The sequence below is a fragment of the Callorhinus ursinus genome, unplaced genomic scaffold (genome assembly GCF_003265705.2).
Source record: "Callorhinus ursinus isolate GAN/ISIS: 27379988/994484 unplaced genomic scaffold, GSC_fseal_2.0 scaffold8, whole genome shotgun sequence".
In the NCBI taxonomy this organism is placed as follows: Eukaryota; Metazoa; Chordata; class Mammalia; order Carnivora; family Otariidae; genus Callorhinus; species Callorhinus ursinus.
Genome location: NW_027397070.1, coordinates 12333454 through 12356627, shown reverse-complemented (window position 1 = coordinate 12356627; position 23174 = coordinate 12333454). Strand labels below are relative to the sequence as shown.

The following is a 23174-nucleotide window of genomic DNA, read 5'->3' as shown; positions in this document are numbered from 1 at the left end:
TAATTACAAAACAAGGAGAGGAAGAGTTATGATCCCTTCTACTCCCCCCCAAAACTTACCATCATTCCTTTACTTTATAAGGGTATTCTACTTTAAAAGTTTTATTCTCTGGAGTCCCGGGATCGAGTCCCACATCGGGCTCCCTGCTCAGCAGGGAGTCTCCTTCTGCCTCTGACCCTCCTCCCTCTCATGCTCTCTGTCTCTCATTCTCTCTCTCTCAAATAAATAAAATCTTTAAAAAAATAAAAGTTAAAAAAAATTCTAACACAATAATGCTAAATTAAAAGTAAACACTTTTGGATTTCAATATTAGTTTAGCTTCACTGATAACATAGCTGACAGTCAGGAACAATGAATGCTGTGCTTTGGATTTGATCATTCAGCTCTGCTAGTTCTGGAAGTGATCTGTCAGGTTATTTTGGTACTTTATATAACAATCATTTCCTTACATATATCACAACACTATGTTATACCCCTTAAAATGATACAATGTTATATGTCACGGATCTCAATAAAGTTGGAAAAGTAAAATAAACATTTTAAAGTAATAATCAGTTATTTTCTAATCATCTGGTGTTTCTCTGATTGCACAGAAGCCTGATAGTATAGTATCAGTGAGCAACTTGGGAAGTGGTCACTTCAAAAAGTTCTCCATCCAAAGGTTTGGCCCGTGTTTATTTGCAGTACAGGCCCCCAAATATATTTTGAAAAAAATGAATCACAGTTATTAGGTCATGGGATATTGCCTGCAGAAAAGGTACTAATTTATGATAATGTCTTTCACCTTTCACTTAATGTTTAATAGCTCCTGAGCATTCACTCTACTAATAAGTTCTTTTCACTTCTCAGGGACATTGCACCCAGGCACAGTACCTGATATGGCCTTATCCTATTTTCCTGAAAAATACCCCCTCTCACTTTTCTCATTTTGGGGAATTTGTAGGTTAAATAATCAGTTCAACCCCAAGACAGGCATTTATACTGTATTAATCTGCAAAGGAGATAGAGTATTTTTATTAACATGGCAGAATGCAATTTTTCTCTTTATGGTTTTTCAGTTAGTTTGCAAAGAAGCATACAGTTAATTAAAGCAGTGGTCCATCAAGATGAATGCCCGCCTCTGAGACTACAGAGTCATCTGCTATTTCAAATCATCTGAGCAAATCTACCACTGGCACAAATGCAGTGAATTTATAAACAAAACAAAACAAGTGTTTACATCAGCTGTGTAGGTAGCTCAATCCATAAATATTCCACATTTCCCATTATAAATCTCCAAAAGTACAACCAGCATTCCTAAGTGCAGGAAATCACATTTTACTACCCTGCAGCTGCTCATAGCTCAGGAAAATGCAAAAACAAAGAGGAAATACGCCTGGAGATCTTATTAAGAGTGGAAATCCCCTTACTCCACATCTTCCAATTAGTGCTGCTGAGAACATAAGCTCTCAGGTTCAAATTTCCCTTCATGGAAGGCCCAACCACACCGGAATTAATCTGCAGTTGCCACCTGCACTAAAGACAGGGATAGATGCACACTGGAGCATTCCAGATTGCCACTTTAGCTATAGTTTTCACTACAGAATGGATTAACATGTAACGGATTTTTTTTTAAACTCCAGAACAGACATTAATCTTTCTGCAAAGGAAAGCAGTGTGGTTCATCAGAAATCTCTCTCCTGCTCTTGATCTAAATTTCATCTTTCATGCATTTCCCAAAGGCAAAAAAGAACATTTATCATGTGCAAAAGACATGAAAATTTTCAGTATTTTTAAATATTTGATTAAAGAAGGGTGTTTTCACTTTCTATAGTGACATTTCTAAACTATTTTCACATTTTACAATGAATATTTGGGGGAAAATATAGAAAGATGTTGTTTCTGCATGTAATTCACTAATGATACATTGTTTTATTAATCTCCCTCTTCCTAATTTCTATCCTGAAAGCATCCATGCTTTCATGGCATTCATGCCATTTGTTTATGGCAACTGTTTTAAAAAAATTATTTTTACAATAGAAATGTCAAACATATACAAAGTAGAATAGCATAATAAATTCCAATGAACCCATAAACTAACTTTATCAACTCAGGGCCAATCTTGTTTCCTATGTAACCCTACCCACTCCATCCTCCATTTCCCAGTTATTTTTTTAAGATTTTATTTATTTGAGAGAGAGAGACAGAGATAGCAAGAGAAAGCACAAGCTGGGAGGAAAGGGAGAAGCAGGCTCCCTGCTGAGTAGGGAGCCCCACTCGGGAGTCGATCCCAGGATCCTGAGATCATGACCTGAACTGAAGCAGACGCTTAACCGACTGAGTCACACAGGCACCCCTCCCAGTTATTTTTGAAGCATATCTCAGACATCACATCATTTCATCCTTGAAATTCAGTACATAGCTCTAAAATACAAAGTTTTAAAACATAACTCACTAGCATTATTACACCTAAAAAATAATAAACAATAATTTCCTAATATTTCCAACAAGTGGTGTTCAGATTTCTCTGATTGTTCACATCAGGAATTAAAAGCCTACACAGTCTATACAAATGATTTGATACAGTACATACAAATGATTGATACAGTACAAATTGCTTTTGATTTACAGGTCTCTTTCTGTCTCCTTGCAATTGATTTACTGGAAGATACTGGGTTGTCTCACAGAGTTTCCTATGGACTGGATTTGGTATTGTAGTCTTCAGGTATAACATATCCCCTATATTTCCTATAAATTAGTAGTTGGCTCTAGATGCTTGATCAGATTCAAGTTTGATACTTTCACATACCACATTCTTAACTCTTTTATCTCCTATTTCTTGAAACCTACTGGGAGAAGAACAACTGGCTAAATTTCAACCCAATGCTAAAAAGTAGTACTGAATAATAAGGAGTGTCATGTGCTCTGCTCAAGACTTAACTTTGAATTTCTACCTTTGAAAGGCAGAGAGGTAAAGAGCTTCACCCCGCTGAAAGCTCAACAATGATTTGATGCTCCCTTTCTTCCTTCCCAGACTGACACTGTGCCAGATACAGATTCCGCATTTTTCTTCATCTAAATCACAGCTTCCTCTTCTACTGTGTACTGTTTTCAGGGCTCCACCCTCAGCTCTGCTCCCACTAGGAAAGGAAACGGAGAACAAGAATACAGGAGTCCCCCTTATCTGCGGAGGATTTATTCCAAGACCCCCAGTGAATGCTTGAAACCATGAATAGCACCGAACCCAAATACATTATGTTTTTTCTATACATACATACCTATGATAAAATTTAATATGCAAATTAGGCATAATAAGAGATTAATGACAATAACTAATAACAAAATAGGACAATTATAACAACATACTATATAAAAGTTATGTGAATGTGGTCTCTCTCTCTCAAAATACCTTTCTTGGACCGTACTCACCCTTCTTGTGATAATGTGAGGTGATAAGATGCCGATGTGATGAGATAAAGTGAGGTAAATGACACACATTGTGACGCAATGGTAGGCTACTACTGACCTTCTGACAATACATCAAAAGGAGGATCATCTGCTTCTGAAACATGGCTGACTACAGGTAACTGAAAACGTGGAAAGTGAAACTGAGGATAAGCAGACACTACTGCAATTAACTTTCCAATGGTCACTATAAAGATGATGTTAGGGGCGCCTGGGTGGTGCCGTTGGTTAAGGAGCTGACTCTTGGATTTCGGCTCAAGACATGACCTCTTGATATCAAGCCCTGAATCTGGCTCTGTGCTCAGCCTGGAGTCTGCTTGGGATTCTCTCTCCCTTTCCCTCTGCCCCTCCCGCTGGTGCTCTCTCTCTCTCTAAAATAAATAATTCTAAAAAAAAGATGGTGGTGGCTCAGTTGGTTAAGTGGCTGCCTTCAGCTCAGGCCAGGGTCCTGCTCAGCAGGGAGCCTCTTCTCCCTCTGCCTGCCATTCCCACTGCTTGTGCGCTCTCTCTCTCTCTCTCTCTCTCTCTCTCTGTCAAATAAATAAATAAAATCTTTAAAAAAAAAGATGAGGTTAAATGAGTTAATAATTATAAAGTACACACAATAGTGACTAACATATAATAAGCCTTATATAAATGTATGCTTTCTTTTTTTTCTTTTTTTTTAATATTTTATTTATTTATTCATGAGAGACAGAGGGAGAGAGGGGAGGGGAGAGAGAGAGAGAGAAGCAGAGGGAGAAGCAGGCTCCCAAGGAGCAGGGAGCCCGATGCAGGACTCGATCCCAGGACCCTGGGATCATGACCTGAGCCGAAGGCAGACGCTTAACCATCTGAGCCACCCACGCGTCCAAATGTATGCTTTATTTTTAAAAAAGCATAGTTAAAACTAATTAATAAGCAGACTTTTTTTAAGATTTTATTTATTTATTTGACAGAGAGAGAGCGAGAGCAGGAACACAAGCAGGGAGAGTGGGAGAGGGAGAAGCAGGCTTCCCGCCGAGCAGGGAGCCCGATGTGGGGCTCGATCCCAGGACCCTGGGATCATGACCTGAGCTGAAGGCAGATGCTTAACAACTGAGCCACCCAGGCGCCCCAAGTAAATGTTCCAGATAACTGAGGCATGCTCCATGCTCCTTTAAATACCCAACTTTATTCCATTTTAATTTTTTAAAGTCAAGATAACCCTAGACAGAAATTGTTGTTAGAAATATGTTACATACTTTCCTTTATCAAATGAAGAATACCAAACAATCTTATTAAATTTCTCAGTGACCCGGTATTTCATTATGAACATAGCTAAGTTTAATGAATAGAACTCAGGGGGTGATTCAGTTGGCTGGGCGACTGCCTTTGGCTCAGGTCATGATCCTGGAGTCCAGGGAAAGAGTCCCGCATTGGGCTCCCTGCTCAGCGGAGAGTCTGCTTCTCTCTCTGACCCTCTCCCCTCTCTTGTGCTCTCTCTCTCATTCTCTCTCTCAAAAAGATAAATCTTAAAGAAAAAAAAATGAATATGACTCCTGGGTGGCTCAGTTGGTTAAGCATCTGCCTTCAGCTCACATCATGATCTCAGGGTCCTGGGATCGAGCCCCACATCGGGCTCCCTGCTCAGCGGGAAGCCTGCTTCTCCCTCTCCCTCTGCTGCTCCCCCTGCTTGTGCTCTCTGTCAAATAAGTAAATAAAATATTAAAAAAAAAAAAAAAAAAAGACTGAGTTTCAGCCAGAGTGACATGAAAAGCTCTTGGAGAGTTTTAAGCAGAGAAGTGACATGCTCCGGCAGGGATTTAAAAGGATCACTGGCTGAAGACAAACTTGGGCATTGGGAAACAGGGAAACCAGTTAGGAGGCTACTGCGGTTGCTAGGTCTAGAGATGATGGAGCCTTGGATCAAAATCCTGGTAGTAGTGAAGGTGATGAGAAATGGACAGGAAATGGACAGGATTTTCTGGTAGACCGGAGGTAGGGTATGAAAGAAAGAAAGACGGGAGGCAAGAATGAGTGACATTATTGATATCTGATTAACTAGAAGGAGAAAGTTCTACTTACCGAGAGAAGAAGGTGGTAAGAGGGGCATCTTTACAAAGATCAGAAGTTTAGAGCTATGGAAAATGAAGGAGACCTTTGCCCTTACTCTCAACGTTTCTGCTGCTGCCATTTCACATTGACAGTTTTCTCTTCCCTCAGAAGTAAACAGTCTTCAGTACCAGTGTGTTATTGTTTCTAATCTATCTTAGTCCCCATTCTATTCTCTAGGGAGACATAAATGAAAAGGCAATAAAAACTGATACATTTATTCAACAGTGAAAGAAAAACTGAATCAGAAATCTGAGGCAGCATTTTCTATGGAAAAGAAAACTAAAAGTGGGGTCACTCTGGGTAGTGCATCACTTCCCACACATTATTTCTAAAAATTCATTTATAAAGTGGTTATTTAGAACTCATAATATTTTTCCTGTAAGTACAAATTTATTAGAAATGACTTGGTTTCCATGCCAAACTACATAATGGGGCTACATTATAACAATAGCAGTACCAGCCTGAATTCAAGGGAGAAAATATCACAGGGTGTAAGAGAGACCAGACTTTCTTGCCCTTGGCCTAAGAAAAAGTAAGTTTCTCCTTTGCATACCCCCAACTTGTTCAAATCTCCCACACTAAAGGTGCCTTTATCCTCTGCCTCTAGCACTGTAATCTTCATGAAACCTCCCATTCTACCATTCTCTTCAAGTCTATCAGAAAAAATGTTCTCCATGTTTAAAAATTGGCCACCCAACTCTAAAACAGTGGCAACCAAACACCGACAACCACACACAATTCTCATTCCCTTGTAAAACAAAACTCAGCAAGGCATCAGAAGGAAATGCACTGCTTAAAGATAATTCTAATAAAAACAACATAGCCTGGGTGGCTCAGTTGGTTAAGCGACTGCCTTCGGCTCAGGTCATGATCCTGGAGTCCCGGGATCGAGTCCCACATCGGGCTCCCTGCTCAGCAGGGAGTCTGCTTCTCCCTCTGACCCTCTTTCCTCTCGTGCTCTCTCTCATTCTCTCTCTCAAATAAATAAACAAAATCTTTAAAAAAAAAATAACATGATCCCAGTTGGAAGAATTTCAGCAAGTACTATATAAGAGAAAATGAAAAAGAATACAGAAATAATGGAAATATTTGATATTGAGAAGGCCACTGCAAAGAATCCGCCTACTTTGTATGTTTTCACTCTTCCTGTACTTCTAAACTCATTGATTTTTCTGTAAGTTTCACCATAATTCTTGCACCAACACCCTGGATGATCTAGAGATTCCACGCTTATTTTCCAGTTTTCAATTGTGGAGCTGAAGAAGAGGGAATAGGGAATAACATTAATGATTAATTAAGTATGCATTAGGTAAAATGTTCCTAAGTTAAGGACTATATTCATTAATGGAGTTTTATGAAGACTTCAGAATATACGGATTTAAAACTATACTTAGCATGTAATTACATTCCTTTCTCAGGTTTTTTCTTAAACTACCAAACCCCTCAAGTTTGCCATTCAACACTTTTTTTAAATCTTGGCAGAGGAGGGGGGACACCTCATAGTTCATCTTAGAGATAACCAGAGCTTCAAACCCAGAAAAGATGAGCATGCAGAGTTCTGAAGACTTTAACAAAGGGCTCAGTCAACTCACATCTTTCACGTTTGCAGCTGCCCTTCAAACCAGAATGAGTAACAACACCACCACCAACAGACACCTATGTTAGATCAGTTCTTATACTGACATTCATTTGGGTCACATGTGCTGTCTTAAGTCTGTAGTTAGAGAAACACCAGAAGGTCTCCCTTCTGTCAATTAACTCAAGAGATATCAACAAGCAGAACAAATGGTCTGATTTAAACTTAACCCTAAAAACTCAATTAAATGTACTACAGGTGATTTGCCTTCCTCCAATTTCTTTTTCAGAAAACAGAATCCCAAGTCATTACAGTTTTATTTAAGAAATTCTAAATCACAGGATTATGGGGGACGGCTATTGGGATTAAAGTTTCATTAAGAGTTAAAAAAAGAGTTTCATTAAAAGTTCAAAATGAGAGGACCATGGTAGGCTATTATTTCCCTCTTTAGAACTATCTATTTTGACTGAAATTTTTTATAATTAATAAATATCATTTTTGTGATTAGAACAAAAACACTTCCATTTTGGAAAGTGACAGATGGATGGGGCATCTGGGTGGCTCAGTTGGTTGGGAATCTGCCTTTGGCTCAGGTCATGATCCCAGGGTCCTGGGATCGAGCCCCACATTGGCTCCTTGCTCAGTGGGGAGCCTGCTTCTCCCTCTCCCTCTGCCTGCCACTCTTCCTGCTTGCGCACTCCCTCACTCTCTCTGTCAAATAGATAAATAAAATCTTAAAAAAAAAAAAGGAAAGTGACAGGTGGGGATGAAATAAGTCTCAATAAGAACTAAAAGGGTGGCTAGGTGGTGCAGTTGGTCAAGCATCCGACTCTTTTTTTTTTTAAAGATTTTATTTATTTATTTGAGAGAGAAAGAATGAGAGATAGAGAGCACGAGAGGGAAGAGGGTCAGAGGGAGAAGCAGACTCCCCGCTGAGGGACTCGATCCCGGGCCTCCAGGATCATGACCTGAGCCGAAGGCAGTCGCTTAACCAACTGAGCCACCCAGGCGCCCCCATCTGACTCTTGATTTCAGCTCAGGTCATGATCTGAGAGTCATGGGATGGAGGCCCGTGTGAGGCTCTGCAGTCAGTGGGGGGAGTCTGCCTAAGACCCTCTCCTCCTCTCCCTCTGCCCATCCCACTTGTGCTCTCTTTCTCTAAAATAATTAATTAATTTAAAAAAAAGAACTAAAATAGAAGACAAAAAATAGAAAATATGCTGGACACAAAAAGCTGAGTAGTGGGACTGTTCTCTTTGTTTTAACTTGTTTTGTTAATGTTTGTATAATAAAATTGAGAGAAATAAGTTTTACTTAAACTTTCAAAGAGAGAGAAAAAGGAAACTACATCTATAGCACAGTATTTCTAAAGCAGTGGTTCTCACGCTGTGGTTCAGGAAATCTGTACAGTTATAACCTATTTTTATAATAATAACATGTTATCTCCTTTTTTCACTCTCATTTGCTCACAAGTGTGCAGTGGAGTTTTGATATAATATCAAAGAATAACCACAATTATCTGAAAATGTGAATAAAATCATCTCACCTTTTCTAACTGTGTTTACATCTCTGAGCTTCCATTTTTTCGTATGCTTCAGCCAAAATCACACACAACAGATTGAGTACAGAAACAGTTATAAAATTCAGTTGTCTTCTATTAAGCCATGTAATTAAAGATATTTACAAACATGTAACAATGTCTCTCTTTTTACAGATTGTTTTTGTTTTGGACAACAGTTATTACTGAGGAAATGTTATTTATATTAACATGTAATAGTTTTTATATTGTTATTTCAAAGAAATTAATACATATTTTTAAAGGTTCTTGGTTTTAATTTCTAATCCAGTAATTATCAATAGAAATAATCCCACATAAACAAAAGCTCTTAGGAGTCCTTAATTTTTAAGAATGTAAAAGGGTCTTGGGGCGCCTGGGTGGCTCAGTTGGTTAAGCGTCTGACTTCAGCTCAGGTCATGATCCCAGGATCCTGGGATCGAACCCTGCATTGGGTTCCCTGCTCAGTGGGGAGTCTGCTTCTCCTTCTCTCTCTCTCTCTCTGTCAAATAAATAAATAAAGTCTTAAAAAAAAAAAAAAGAATGTAAAAGGGTCTTGGGGCACCTGGCTGGCTCAGTCAGCGGAGTGTGTGACTCTTCGTATTGGGGTTGTAAGTTCAAGACCCACACTGGGTGTAGAGATTTTTGCTGTTCTGAAGTATTTGTTAGGCTTTAAGAAAAATCACTCTACAAAGGAGTATTTTTTAAGGTACGAGAAACAAGTGAAGTGAATTTATAATTTACAGGACAAATGATTAAGATCAGATTTGCTTCACAATAATCTGAGGGGCAAGGGAAGAACAGGTGGAGGTATAAATGAAGTAAGAATGGCTATGAGTTAATAATCATTGAGCTGGGAGTTTGTTATACTAGTCTCTCCTTTAACATATGTTTGAAATTTTCCCTAATAAAAAGATTAAAGAAAGAATTGAACTCATACCTTAACAGTTGAATTAAAAAAAAAAATCTGACTGTAATGTAATTTATTGCTAAGAACGAAGAAAAATAAGGGGGGAAAATCTTGCTAATATTAAACTAACAGTATCCACATAGCTAAAACGCACTTTTTGATCTTCACTGATGTTCTCTCGATTAGTTTCATATAGTTAAATCAGTAGGACATGCATGCTATTTGGAGTTCTGCTTTGTTCACTTAAAATTCACATATACAGCTCCCCTCTTTATCTGCTATCACTAACCAGACTTCAAAACGGCATAGATATCTTTCAGTTTAGTAGTAAAAGAAGCTTGCCAAATCCTTTAACCTGATTGATCAGGCTATAAAAACCTAGAATAATTTTTACATGTTGTACTATTGCCATCTGCTGGCTGTGATGTCTAAGTACAGTAAACAAAGGTTTAAACCAGAAAAACTAAAATGACTGTGAGGTTTTCTCCCAAAATTATCCTGTAGAAAAGATGCTGCCATACATACATTAGGGCTCCTCAAAACCTCACATTAGACAAGATGGGGTGCGTTCAGGGTGGTATGGTCATAAACCAAAACCTCACATTAAAAGCAGTGGTTCTCGACCCTGGGCTGCATTATAAAATCACCTGGGAGCTTTTGAAAATCCTGATTGTCTGGGCCCCAAAACCAGAGGAATTAAATCAGAATCTCTATTTTATAAAAATGAAAGGCAAGCCACAGACTGAGAGAAGATATTTGCCAAAGACATATCTGACATAGGAGTTTAGCTAGAATACATAAACTGTTACAACTAAATAATAAGAAAGCAACACATTTTTTTTAAGATTTTATTTTTTAAGTAATCTCTACACCCAACAGGGGGCTCAAACCCACAACTCCAAGATCAAGAGTTGCATGCCCCACCGACTGGGCCAGCCAGGCACCCCGAAAGCAACCCAATTTTAACAATGGGCAAAAGATCTAAACAGGCATCTCACCAAAGAAGATACATAGATGGCAATTAAGCACATAAAAAGATGCTCAACATTATCAGACATTAGGAAAATGTAAATTAAGACCATGATGGGATACTACTTCAAACCCATTAGAGTGGCTAAAGGTAAAGAGACTGACCATAGTAAGTGCTGACCAGGATATGGAGCAACTGTAATATTCATATACTGCTGGTAGAAATGTAAAATGGGACATCACTTTGGAAAATGGTTTGGCAGTTTCTTAAAAAGCTACACACACACCCACCATAAGACCCAATCATTTTACTGCTAGATACGTACCCAAGAGAAAGAAAAGTTGTAGTGGGTTAGTATCCCTTCTGAAATTCATGTCCACCCAGAATGTGGCCTTATCTGGATGCAGATGTAATTAGTTAAGATGAGATCGTACTGGAATAAGGTGGGCCTTAAATCTAATGACTGATGTGCTCATGGGAAGAGATGGCATACAGAGAAGAGGCAGAGAGTGAAGAAATATGGCTAACAGCCCAGAAAAACCAAGGATACCAAAAGTTTGGAGCTTGTGAAGCTTTAGGAAAAAAGAAGTAAGGATTCTTTCCTAGAGCCTTCAGAAGGAGCATGGCCATGTCAATACCCTGATTTTGGACTTCTAGCCTCCAAAACTATGAGAAAATAGATGTCTGTTGTTTAAGCCACCAGTTTATAGCAATTTGTTACAGCATCCCTAGTAAATAAACACAGAAGCACAAAGTACAAAGACTTCTATAAGAATGTTCTTATTAACTATATTTTTAATAGCCCCAAACTGGAAATAACCCAAATGTCCATCCATAGGTGAATAAATTTACAAGTTGTGGTATAGCCACCCAATGGAATGTTATTTGGGACTAAAAATGACTGAGACACAAAATATGGATGAAATCTCAAAATTATTGTACTGAATATAAAAAAAAGACAAAAACCACTATATACGGTATAATTCTATGGTGTTTACCTGGGGGTTGGGGGGGTGGAGCAAGAGCGAGGTACAGGAGTCATTACAAAGTGGCATGAAGAAACTTGTGGAGGTGATAGATATATTCATCATATTGACTGTGGTGACAGCTCCACAGGGGTATATATGTGTCAAAACTCATCAAGTTGAAGGGAAGATGGTGGAGATGGAAACTCCAAGAATCTATCTCTCCCACCTAGACAACAATTACACTGACAGAAACTGATGTAACTATTTTGGGACTCTGGAGTCTGTTGAAGGCTTGCAACTTGCAGGGGAGGACTTGGATAAGAAACTGTCCTTAATTTTGTTCAGTTTTACCTCCTAGTGCAGCAACAGCTACCTATGCCTCACCCCACGCCACATGGCAGGCAACCGCCATGATCCTAGAGCAGCTTGCATACCTGTTTGGGAGCCAGACAAAAAGGATCCGTCCTCCAAATAGTGGGGATCTATGCTCTGCTGATTGCTGCTTTCGATCAGAGGTTCAGACAACAAAGCATACTCACAAAGAAAAAGAAAATCTGAATACACCTATATGTCGTAAGGAGATAGAATCAGTAAAAGAAATCTCCCAACAACAACAAAAGCTCTGGACCTGATGGTTCACTGGTGAATTCTACCAAACATTTAAAGAATTAATACCAATCATTCTCAAACTTTTCCAAAAAATTGAAGAGACTACTTCCCAACTCATTCTTTGAGGCCAGTGTTACACTGATACTGAAGCCAGGGAGACACTACAACTACAGACCAAGATGCTCCATGAACATTGATGAAAAAATCCTCAACAAAATTCCAGCAAGCAAAATTCAGCAGTATATTAAAAGGATCACACACCGCATGACTAAGTGGGATCTATTTCTGGAATGCATGGATGGTTCCACATATGAAAATCAATCAGTGCAATAGGTCACATCAACAGAATGAAGGGGAAAAAAAACACATGATCATCTCAATTGAATGCAGAAAAGCATTTGATAAAACCCCCCTTTCATGATTAAAAAAACCGAAAACTAGAAATAGAGGGAAACTATCTCAGTGTAAAAGCCATATATGAAAAACCTACAGCAAACATCATATTCAATGGTGAATGAATGCTTTTCCTCTAAGATTAGGACCAATCTTGCTTTCACCACTTCTATTTTTTTTTAAGATTTTATTTATTTATTTGACAGAGAGAGAGCGAAAGCAGGAACACAAGCAGGGGGAGAGGGAGAGGGAGAAGCAGGCTTCCCTCGGAGCACAGAGCCTGATGTGGGGCTCGATCCCAGGACCCTGGGATCATGACCTGAGCCGAAGGCAGACACTCAATGACTGAGCCACCCACGCGCCCCTCACCACTTCTATTTAAACATATACTGGAAGTTCTAGCCAGAGCAATTTAAGCAAGTAAAAGAAATAAAAAGCACCCAAATTGGAAAGAAAGATAAAATTATCTTTGTTTGCAGATGATTTGATCATATATCCAGAAAATCCTAAAGATTCCACACCAAAAAAAAAAAAAAAGCTGCTAGAATAAATCAATTTAGCAAAGTAGCAAGTTACAAAGTCCACATACAAAATTTGGTTACACTTCTATTAACAATGAACAATCTAAAAAATAAATGACAAAAACAATTCTATTTACAATAGTATCAAAAAGAATGAAATACTTAGGAAGTAACTTAACCAAGGAGGTAAAAAACATTACAAATTACAAAAGATTGCTGAAAGAAATTAAAGATAAATAAATGGAAACACATCCCATATTCATGGATTGGAAGACTTAATATTGTTAAAACATCAATACTACACAAAGCAATCTACAAGTTCAATGCAATCCCTATCAAAATCCAAATGATATGTTTTGCAGAAATAGAAGAACTCATCCTAAATTGATGGAATCTCAAGGGACCCTGAATAACCAAAACAATCTTAAAAAAGAACAAAACTCACACTTCCTGATTTTAAAACTTACAACAAAGCTACAGTAATCAAAACAGTGTAGTACCAGGGGCACCTGGGTGGCTCAATCAGTTAGGGGTCCAACTCTTGATTTTGGCTTGGGTTATGACTCAAGGTCTTGAGAACCAGCCCCGTATCAGACTCCACAGCATGAAGTCTGTTTGTCCCTCTCCCTCTGCTCTTCCCCCTGCTTGAGCTCCCTCTCTCTCTCTCTAGCTCTCTCTCTGTCTCATAAATAAAATCCAACCGCCCCCAAAAAAGTGTAGTACTGGCAGAAAAACAGACATATAGACCAACAGAATAGACACAAACCCAAAACATCTCATGTATGGTCAAATGATTTCTGACAAGGGTGCCAAGACCATTCAATGGGGAAAGGACAGTCTTTTCAACAAATGGTGCTGGGAAAACTAGATACTGACATGCAAAAGAATGAAGTTGGACCCTTACCTAACACCATATACAAACATGAACTCAAATGAATCAAATCAAATATAAGACCTAAAAGAGTAAAACTCTTAGAAGAAAACAGAACAAAAGCTGCATGACATTGAATTTGACAACACTTTTCTTGGATATGACACCAGAGACACATGGTAATAAAAATAAACAAACTGGACTTCCCAATATTTAAAAAGGTTCACACATCAAAAGACACTATCAACAGAGTAAAGAGACAACCCACAGAATGGGAAAAAATATTTGTAAATCGTATTACCTAGTAAGAGACTGATATCCAAAATATATAGAGACCACCTAAAATTCAACAACAAAAAACAAAAACCCAGTTCAAAAATGGGCAAAGGAATGGAATAGACATTTCTCCAAAGATACACAAATGGCCAATAAGCACATGAAAAGATGCTTAACATCACTAACCATTAGGGAAATACAAATCAAAACTATAATGAGATGTTACCTCACACCCATTAGAATAGATACTATTAAAAAAAAACAACAACAGAAAACAGTACGTGTTGGTTAAGGATGTGGAGATATTGGAACCCTTGTGCACTGTTGGTGTGAATGTAAAACAGTGCAGCCACTGTGGAACACAGTTCCTCAAAAAATTAAAGATAGATTTAGCACATGATGCAGCAATAACCCTATATACCCAAAAGAATTGCAAGCAAGGTCTCAAAGAGATATCTGTAGTCCAGGCTCATAAACAGCATTTCACAATAGCTAAAATGTCAAATCAACCCAAGTGTCCACTGACACTTGGATAAATAAAATATGGTATATACATACAATGGCATATTATTCAGCCTTAAAAAGGAAGGAAATTCTGCAAAATGCTATGTGGATAAACCTTGTGAACATTATGGTAAGTGAAATAACCCAGTTAAAAAGGCAAATATGTCCATTTATATAAGATACTTGCAGTAGTCAAAATCATAAAGATAGGAAGTATTGTGGTGGTTGCCAGCAGCTGGGAGGAAGGAGAGAATGGGGATTTACTGTTTAATAGGTATAGTTTCAGTTTTATAAGATGAAAAGAGTTATGGGGATGGATGATGGTGATGGTTACACAACAATGTGAATGTACTTAATATCACTGAACTGTACACTTAAAACCAAAATCTCGAGGGGGTGGAGTGCAGGTATCATTAATTTTTAGGCATCTCCTGTACTATCCTAACCAGCAGCCAAGGTTGAAATCCACTTCATCAGAGTGTGCCATCTCATTTACTTCGTTTTGAACAAAAGAGTTCTATTTGATTAAAACATATAAGCCTGAAATAATTTTTGTAAAGATTTTATTTATTTATTTGAGAGAGACAGAGAGAGAGCATGGGGGGGTGGAGCAGAGGGAGAAGAGGGAGAGAAGCAGACTCTCTGCTGGGCAGGGAGCCTGATGCAGAGCTCATTCCCAGGACCCTGAGATCATGACCTGGGCCAAAGGCAGACATTTAACTTACTGAGCCACCCAAGTGGCCCTAAGCCTGAAATAATTTTGATAATTCTCATTTTAGGTGCTTAGGGAAGTCAGCTCACATCATACTTTTTTTAAAGTAGACAAAGATGTGATATTTACTCCTTGATTTATACCTCACATTCCTAAATTATAAGCAAGATTTAGAAAGCAGTATTGAAGTCCATTCCAGCTACTTGCTCCCAGCACAAAATAATTTAAAATGCTGAACACGATATAGTTTTAATATATAATGCAATGAATGGTGTCATAGACTGAACTTTGACCACCTCAGAATTCATATGTTGAAGTCCTAGCCCCAAGCACTGCAGAATGTGACTGCATTTGGAGATAAAGCCCTTAAAGAAGTGATTAAGGTAAAATGAGGTCATAAGGACGGGCCTTAATCCAATTTGACTGGTGTGCCGGACAGAGATACCTGGGATGCTCAAGCACAGAGGAAGTCCATATGAGGATAAAACAAGAAGGGGGTGATCTGCAAGTCAAAAGAGAAGCCTCAAGAGAAACCAAACCTGCCAACACCTTGATCTGGGACATCTAGCTTCCAGAACTGTGCAAAAATAAATTTCTGTTGTTTAAACCATCCAGTTTGTGATATTCTATTATAGCAGCCCCAACAGATTAATACAAACGGTGAGCAAAAACAAAATAAGAGATGAAAAATCTTTGGGAAATGATACTCTGGAGCTAAACTTTACCCTGGGGTGCATGCCAAACCCTGACAGTTGGACACTGGTTCTGGCCAGGGCCTGGAATGGCTCTTCCTGTCAAATCTTAGCCTCAAAGATTTCACCTGCTCTCTAACCTCAGCCTTCTAGTATTCTTTCCTTTGCTCCCACTAAATCTTTTCTTCTACCCCACACTGAGACTGCTGGTCCCTTGAACTCTCCTAGACAGTGCTCTCTGGCCTTCCCTCCTTCCCCATATAATCTGAGCGCCATAGCAATCATGTTAACCACTCTGTCAGAACGAACGAGTTTCCCTTGCTCCTCATCATACTGTCACACCTCACCAACAAACCCAAAATCTGAGCCAATGCTACATTTTGTCTTCACTACTACTACCATTCCAGGTGAGCCAAGCCCTGTCAGAAAAATATTAAATCATACATTCATGTAAAGTCAAGTCTACAAATTACTGATTCAAATCTCAGCACCCACCCCCTGTCACAATCCTGCCTGGAGTTAGCATCTCCCCAATTCTTTCTTAACAACCATCCCAAACTTTCTTCCCTGTCTCTAGTGTTGAACAGACTCCCATCTGGTGTCAACTAGACTTTCTACTTGACTCCAACCTCTCACCTTGTACCCATTTAACACAGATGTCATTTCCTTCAAACTTCTCTCCCTCCACCGATATATTTATATCTACACCCATCTTCACTTTCTTTTCTACAGTCTCAAATGAGGCCTCTCCTTTCTAACTTCCCACATTTGCGCTCTTTTTGGCAGCCCCTCCTACTTCTGAACCTTGCTCATTCATCATCCATTCTCTCCCCTACCTGTCCTGCTTATTTGACATGTTTACCTTTACTGACACCCTTTCTTCATCACCTAAACATGCACAAGTCTCTCCCACATCCCTACATCCTCCCTTGATTTCTACCATCCTCCAGCCACAACTATCCCATTGCTTCTTATTTTCATCTAAACTTCTCAGAAGTATAGTTTACGCTCAATGTGTGTTCACCGAGTTGCTCTAACTTGGCTGGCTTTGGCCCCCAGTGTACGGCTGAAACTGCTCTTCCTAAAGTTATCAATAACTTCCTAGTTACTTAGTTCTTAAGTAATGCATTCTCTCAAAGCATGCTACAGGACTGAGGACAAAGAGGCCCTCTTCTAGTACCCACTGCTTCTTCAAAGTCACTATGTCTCGGGTGCCTGGGTGGCTCAGTCGGCTAAGCGTCTGCCTTCGGCTCAGGTCATGATCCCGGGGTCCTGGGATCGAGTCCCGCATCGGGCTCCCTGCTCTGTGGGGAGCCTGCTTCTTCCTCTCCTCCCCACTTGTGCTCTCTCACTATCTCTGTCTCTCTCTCGCAAATAAATAAAATCGAAAAAAAAAATTTTTCAAAGTCACTATGTCTCCACTCCTCACCTCATACCAGGGGTCAGCAACTGTTTCTGGAAAGGGCCAGACAGTAAACAGTTTAGGTTTTATGAGCCACGTGGTCTCTTGTATATGTACCCAATTGTGCAAGGGAAAAGCAGCCACCAACAATACATAAATGAATGAGTTTGGCTGTGTTCCAATAAAACTTTATTTATAAAAACACGTAGTGGGCTGGATTTGCTCTGCAGGCCATAGTTTGCTGACTCCTCCTCTTTGCTAGCACCTTGTGTCACCCCAGGCACTTCTACATTTCTCAAGAATTTGCCACCTGACTCAGTTCTTCATCACCAGCCTAAGTAACAAGGCACATTACCTGGCACCTGGGAAGCAATCTGTAAACATGGCTACAATTATTATTTTTAAAAAATTATCATACAGACACTTTCAATAAATTTGTGGACAACCAACTAGCACTTTCGGCTCTGTTTCTTCATCTACTTAACTCTCACACTCTGGACTTTGTCATCACTGCAGAGCACTCTACCTCTGAAATCTAACCTCTAATATACACTGATCAAAATCTCCTGCTTGTCATTCTCACTCCTCTCATGCTCGCTCTTCAACTTCCACGAGCCTCCAATCCACTTTTATCTCTACTGTCTCCTAATCCACGAGCTCCTACCCATCTTTACTTCCTATCAAGCTTGGTCTCACGGTCCCTTCATTGCACTATCCTCTCACCTATACCCTCAACTCCTGTTCTCCAACTGTACCAGACTAGCAAAGTCCTGTACCATCCCATCTATCTGCCCTCTCCATTCCTATACGTGGATGGCCCAGGACTGCTGAAACTGTCTCACAGCTCAATGCCATTACAAACTTATGCTCTGGCCCCAGCTGGGCCTTCAGCATCACCCAGCAATACTTTCCCCAGTCCTCTCACAAATAATCCAAACTTGCAAAGCTTAAAACTCTCCTCAAGGTCCCTTAGGCTTAGGCTAGCATATTCTCTCTCACCTTCAAATGACCGATTTACCTCAGGCTCTTCAGAGAAATTAAGAGATGTGAATATATGTTTTCAAGTCTTTGCTGCACCGACACACTTAACTTGTCCACTATCCTAATTCCTTTCCTCTAGTCCCAGAAAAAGAGTTGCTTCTACTCCAATCCACCAGCAGTGTTCTGGGTCCATCCTTGCCCCTTCTACCTCACTGATACCACAAAAACCAAACCCTGAACAAGCCAACCACATCTATGACTTTCTTTGCTGCTCTTTACCCATGGATACACTGCTTATCCTGAGCTTCCCCATATTCAAAATGGTGATATCTTTGCAAGGTTGTTTTGAGTGTAACAGATCTATAAGTGCCTGACATACGGCAATCATTTCACAAATGGCAGCAATTATTATTATTATGTTAAGTTAATAGCCTGAAGGTGAAAGGCGTGACAAGACATGCAATACAGGATTGGAGACCTTCAGTGGGGAGAAAGGGAAGCATACCTGGAAAGAGAAAATAATTTCCCTTGACCTAAAATGTTCCAGTCTTTCTGTGAATATATCCAGTTGCTCTGTGAATTACAGTAATTAGATATATGACTACTCTTTGCTATTCTCACCATAGTCTGGAGCCTGCAACTCCTCTTAACAGTGTAACACTCTTAAGTCTTTGCCAACAGAGAAAACTAACAAATTTTACCTCCATTAAATGAGAATTAAAGTGATATACATTAAAAAGGAATTATAGCAATGTTTAACCATTGAGAGGTATCAAACAAAAGTATTCAATTTATGATTCCATCGTTGGGACAGAAGCACTTCAAGGTGAGAACCTGGAATATCCTGTGCCAGAAATAAGAGAAGTGCAAAAACTGGGGATAATGGGCGCCTGGGTGGCTCAGTCCATTAAGCATCTGCCTTTGGCTCAGGTTGTGATTACATGGTCCTGTGATCGAGTCCTATATCAGGTTCCCTGCTCAGTGGGGAGCCTGCTTCTCCCTCTGCTTCTCCCTTTGCCTCTCTCTCTCTCATGAATAAATAAATAAAATTTATAAAAAAAAACAAACAACTGATAGGGTAGTGGAGGAAATGTCAAAAAGACACAGGAGCTGGCTTGAAGGGGCTCCCAAAGGATAAATCCGGGATAATTTGAGCATCAAAAAGAATGATGATGGTAATGGACGGATTCTAACACAATTAATCAAAAAAAGAAAAAAAAAGTCCTTATGTCTAGAAAACGTAATTAAAAAAATAAAAAGCAGGAGCTCCAAAAAAAAGAGAGAGAGAGAGAAATCTTTTATAGAATACCAGTTAATAAATGTCGAAGGAATGAAATAACTAGAAAATCAACGCTTTACAACCTCCCAAAGTAGAAACCATCTCCATGATGCGAAAAACACTGGGTGAAGAGTTAACAGGATATCTGCAAGAATGACAGGACATCTGCACTGGCCTCACGTATTACTCCACAGGTTACTTTATTTTTAATTACAAAGATTACCAAGGGAAAATGTACCTTTACAATGGAGATATCTGGCGGTTGCCCTCGTAATCAAGTGATGGAACTTAGCATCAATAGTGAGAATAACCTGACATTATGTGGCTGCTCTGCGGCAATAAGCACACAGCATCACCCACGCAGTGTATACCCAAGAGCTGTTATACTGAATTAATGGAGGAGAAAACAATCAATTAGTGCACAGTCTTACTGCTCAAAATGTCATCTAAAGACCGGAACCACATCATTTGGGAGCTTGTTCAAAATAGACTCTCAGGACCCCCCTCCAGACAACTGAATCATAATTTACATTTTAACCAGATCTTTAAGTGATTCATAGGTACAAAGTTTGAGAAGCCCTGTACAAGACAAAACACCTAGACTTTTCAAAAAAATCAGTCATAAAAATTTAAAAAGGCAGTGTGGGGAGGAGCTGTTCTCAATTTAGAGAGACATAACCGCCAAAAGCGATGAGTACATCTTGATTGAATCCTGGGTCAGAGGGGGAAAAGGTTACAAAATACATTTCAGGGGGACAACTGGGAAAATTTGAATATGTGCCTTTTATTAAATGACACTGAATTAATGTTAAGGTTCTGAAATGTGATAATGGTATTCAATTATAGAATTTTCTTATTCTTAGAAGATATAAGCTGAAATATTTAAGGTCATATGTCTACAACCTACCTTTAAATAGTTCACAAAAACATACAGAGAGAAAGCATAAGTGGCGTACTAACAACTGGTTACTCAAAATGAAGAGTATGTAAGTGTCCATTGTGCTATTCTTTCATTTTTTTCTTTTTATTAAATAAAAAGTTGAAAGGTGGGAAGACTTTTTAGTCCACAACAGAAATGTTTAAGTCTTTGGTAACAAACAGCATGAGCTGTACACAACCTTGCATCTATCTTAACATCTACTTCAGAAAATACACATAAGTGTCCAATAGATGTTTGATGAGAGAAAGGAAATTTATCTGTTCAAATCATATTTCAGCTGGCAGAAATTCCTAAAGCATTAAGAGCTGCTACAACCAGCTGGCTGTCAGGTATATATGGAACTATGGATTGCCACTGGAACTTTTCAAACAGTGAAAGGCACTAGAGTGTGACAGCAAAGGTTTTGGGGTCAGTCAGACCTAGATTTTATAGTGTGGTGTCCTTGGGCAGATTTAATCTCCCAAAGTCTCAATCATTCTATCTGTAAAAGAGAAATAAAATAGTACCATATAGGGTGGTTATAAGGATTAAATAAGATATAAGATAATGAATGTAAAGTACTTAGCATCACTTAATAAGTCTCAACTCTAATTTTATCAATAAAATCAGCTAAAAGTTATTCCATAAAATGAAGCTAATGTTTTTATGGACCATATTTTGACTTTATTTTGAAGATTAAAGGTCTTCATATGATCTAAGGGCATTCTGTGAAAATTTTCAGTCAAGGTAAGAAGGCAGAACAATGTTCACTTCTTGTTTTTATTTGGTACCTTGAAGAAAAAGCATTTACTAAGATAATAAGCGACCTTTCCCCAAGGTAAAAGCATTTTAGTTCTTCAACGTAATCTTAATAAACCAGTATAAAGTACTAAAGATTAGCAAAATGAAGCTATTAAAGATGACTTACAGAATCAAATTCAATACTAAGAAAATCTGGAAAAAAATTTGTTAAGCTACCTTAAACTCTTTTCATCAGAGAAGTTGTAGGTTTTGTTGCTACTGATCAAAATTTTTTAAGAATACATTAGAGATAGGATATTACAAAAGATAGGAATTACAAAACATGAAACCATGTTTTCATGGGAGTTACTGAACACAGTTTTTTGGAAGTACTTAGAGAAAAAAATGAGCACCTATCTCTTTGGCTTAAGTGGACCTATGCCTAGATAAAACAGGACTGACTCCAATAGATGGATGATAGTCTACCCCAATTATTCTGCTAAATTCTAAAGCAGTCTCCTAAAGGTTGGCAACTGTAGCCAGCAGGCCAAATCCAGCACACAGTGTATTTTCATAAATATAGTTTAATGGAACACAGCCATGCTCATTCACTTATGTACTGTATTTTGAGTAGAAAAGTTGCAGCAGAGACCATATGGCCCACAAAGCCTAAAATATTCGTTATTCGGTCTTTTACAGAAAAAAATTGCCAATTCCTATTCTAGACAAGCAATCCACAAAAGGAATAAAACCTGTTCAGGACTCACCTGAGGTGTTGTCTTTTTGTACTGATCACCTCCATCTATCACATCCCTCATGATTTTGCCCTTAAGAAATTCATACTCTTCTGGACTCAGGTGAATAGACTCCATGGTTTTTGCACAGCCCAAACACTGACCGCTGTAATTACAATAGTTTGTGTTAAATGTTTTCCTGGAAAAAAACTTTTTCTAAAATGAATAATCCTAGGACAAGAGGAAATTGAAGAGTAATGAAAAAAAAGAACATTATAATCTTTGTGATCATCACATGCATCCAATTTTTTATAAACCTAACAATAACACACATTAAGTGTGCCAGAAAACCCAAAAAAGTAGATGGTTGGGCACCCAGATAGAGTTTTTAAATTCATTCTCAAAACACAACTGGATCCCAAATCTGTAGAGGAAAATATCTCCGAGGCTTCACACAAGGCTCACACCACTTTATGGGAAAAACATTTCGAGCACTGAAAATTCTCCATATGCAAAACATGGATTTTTTTCTTGGGTACTCTCTTAATTATCCTATCTCTAATGTATTCTTTAAAAATTTTTGATCAATAGCAACAAAACGTACTAAACCCACATCAAGCAAGTTAAAAATTAAATACTGGCCTTTACCTTTCCCCGACTGTTGTGAACTGTCCTTTCCATTGTTCTCCGGGAACACTACAAAAAAAAGATTGCAAAACCAGATCATCAGGAGGTCAGATTCCTACAGAACTGAAAGATAGGCATTTTATTTAGAAACTCAGCAGGCAAGAGCTCTGAAAAGTTCAGGATACTTCCCTAGAATGGTTTAATTAGAAGAGTGGGTGATATACTGTGACAGGGCTAAGGAGATAATGGTACCCTACTGTGGACCTCCTTCTTCCCTTCACTTCTCCTTTGGTCATCCAACCTTCATCTTCACATCTAAATCTGCCTACAGGGGACCCAGTAGCTGACATTAATAGTGTAACCTATAAATCAAATGCAACTCTAACCTTCTCCATAGAGCTACCAGAGATTGTT

General features: G+C 38.8%; 1 protein-coding gene across 3 annotated transcripts in view; it reads right to left on the bottom strand.

Annotated features, from left to right (window-relative positions):
- Nucleotides 1–23174, bottom strand: part of PRORP (protein only RNase P catalytic subunit) — a 131597-nt gene that overhangs the window by 104625 nt on the left and 3798 nt on the right. For all 3 annotated transcript variants that reach the window (XM_025870168.2, XM_073895082.1, XM_025870167.2), the window contains 2 exons: nt 22782–22829; nt 22167–22299 (listed from right to left, as the gene is read on the bottom strand). In XM_025870168.2, the coding sequence (XP_025725953.1) occupies nt 22167–22299; nt 22782–22829 (181 nt within the window). The remainder of the gene's footprint in view (nt 1–22166; nt 22300–22781; nt 22830–23174) is intronic.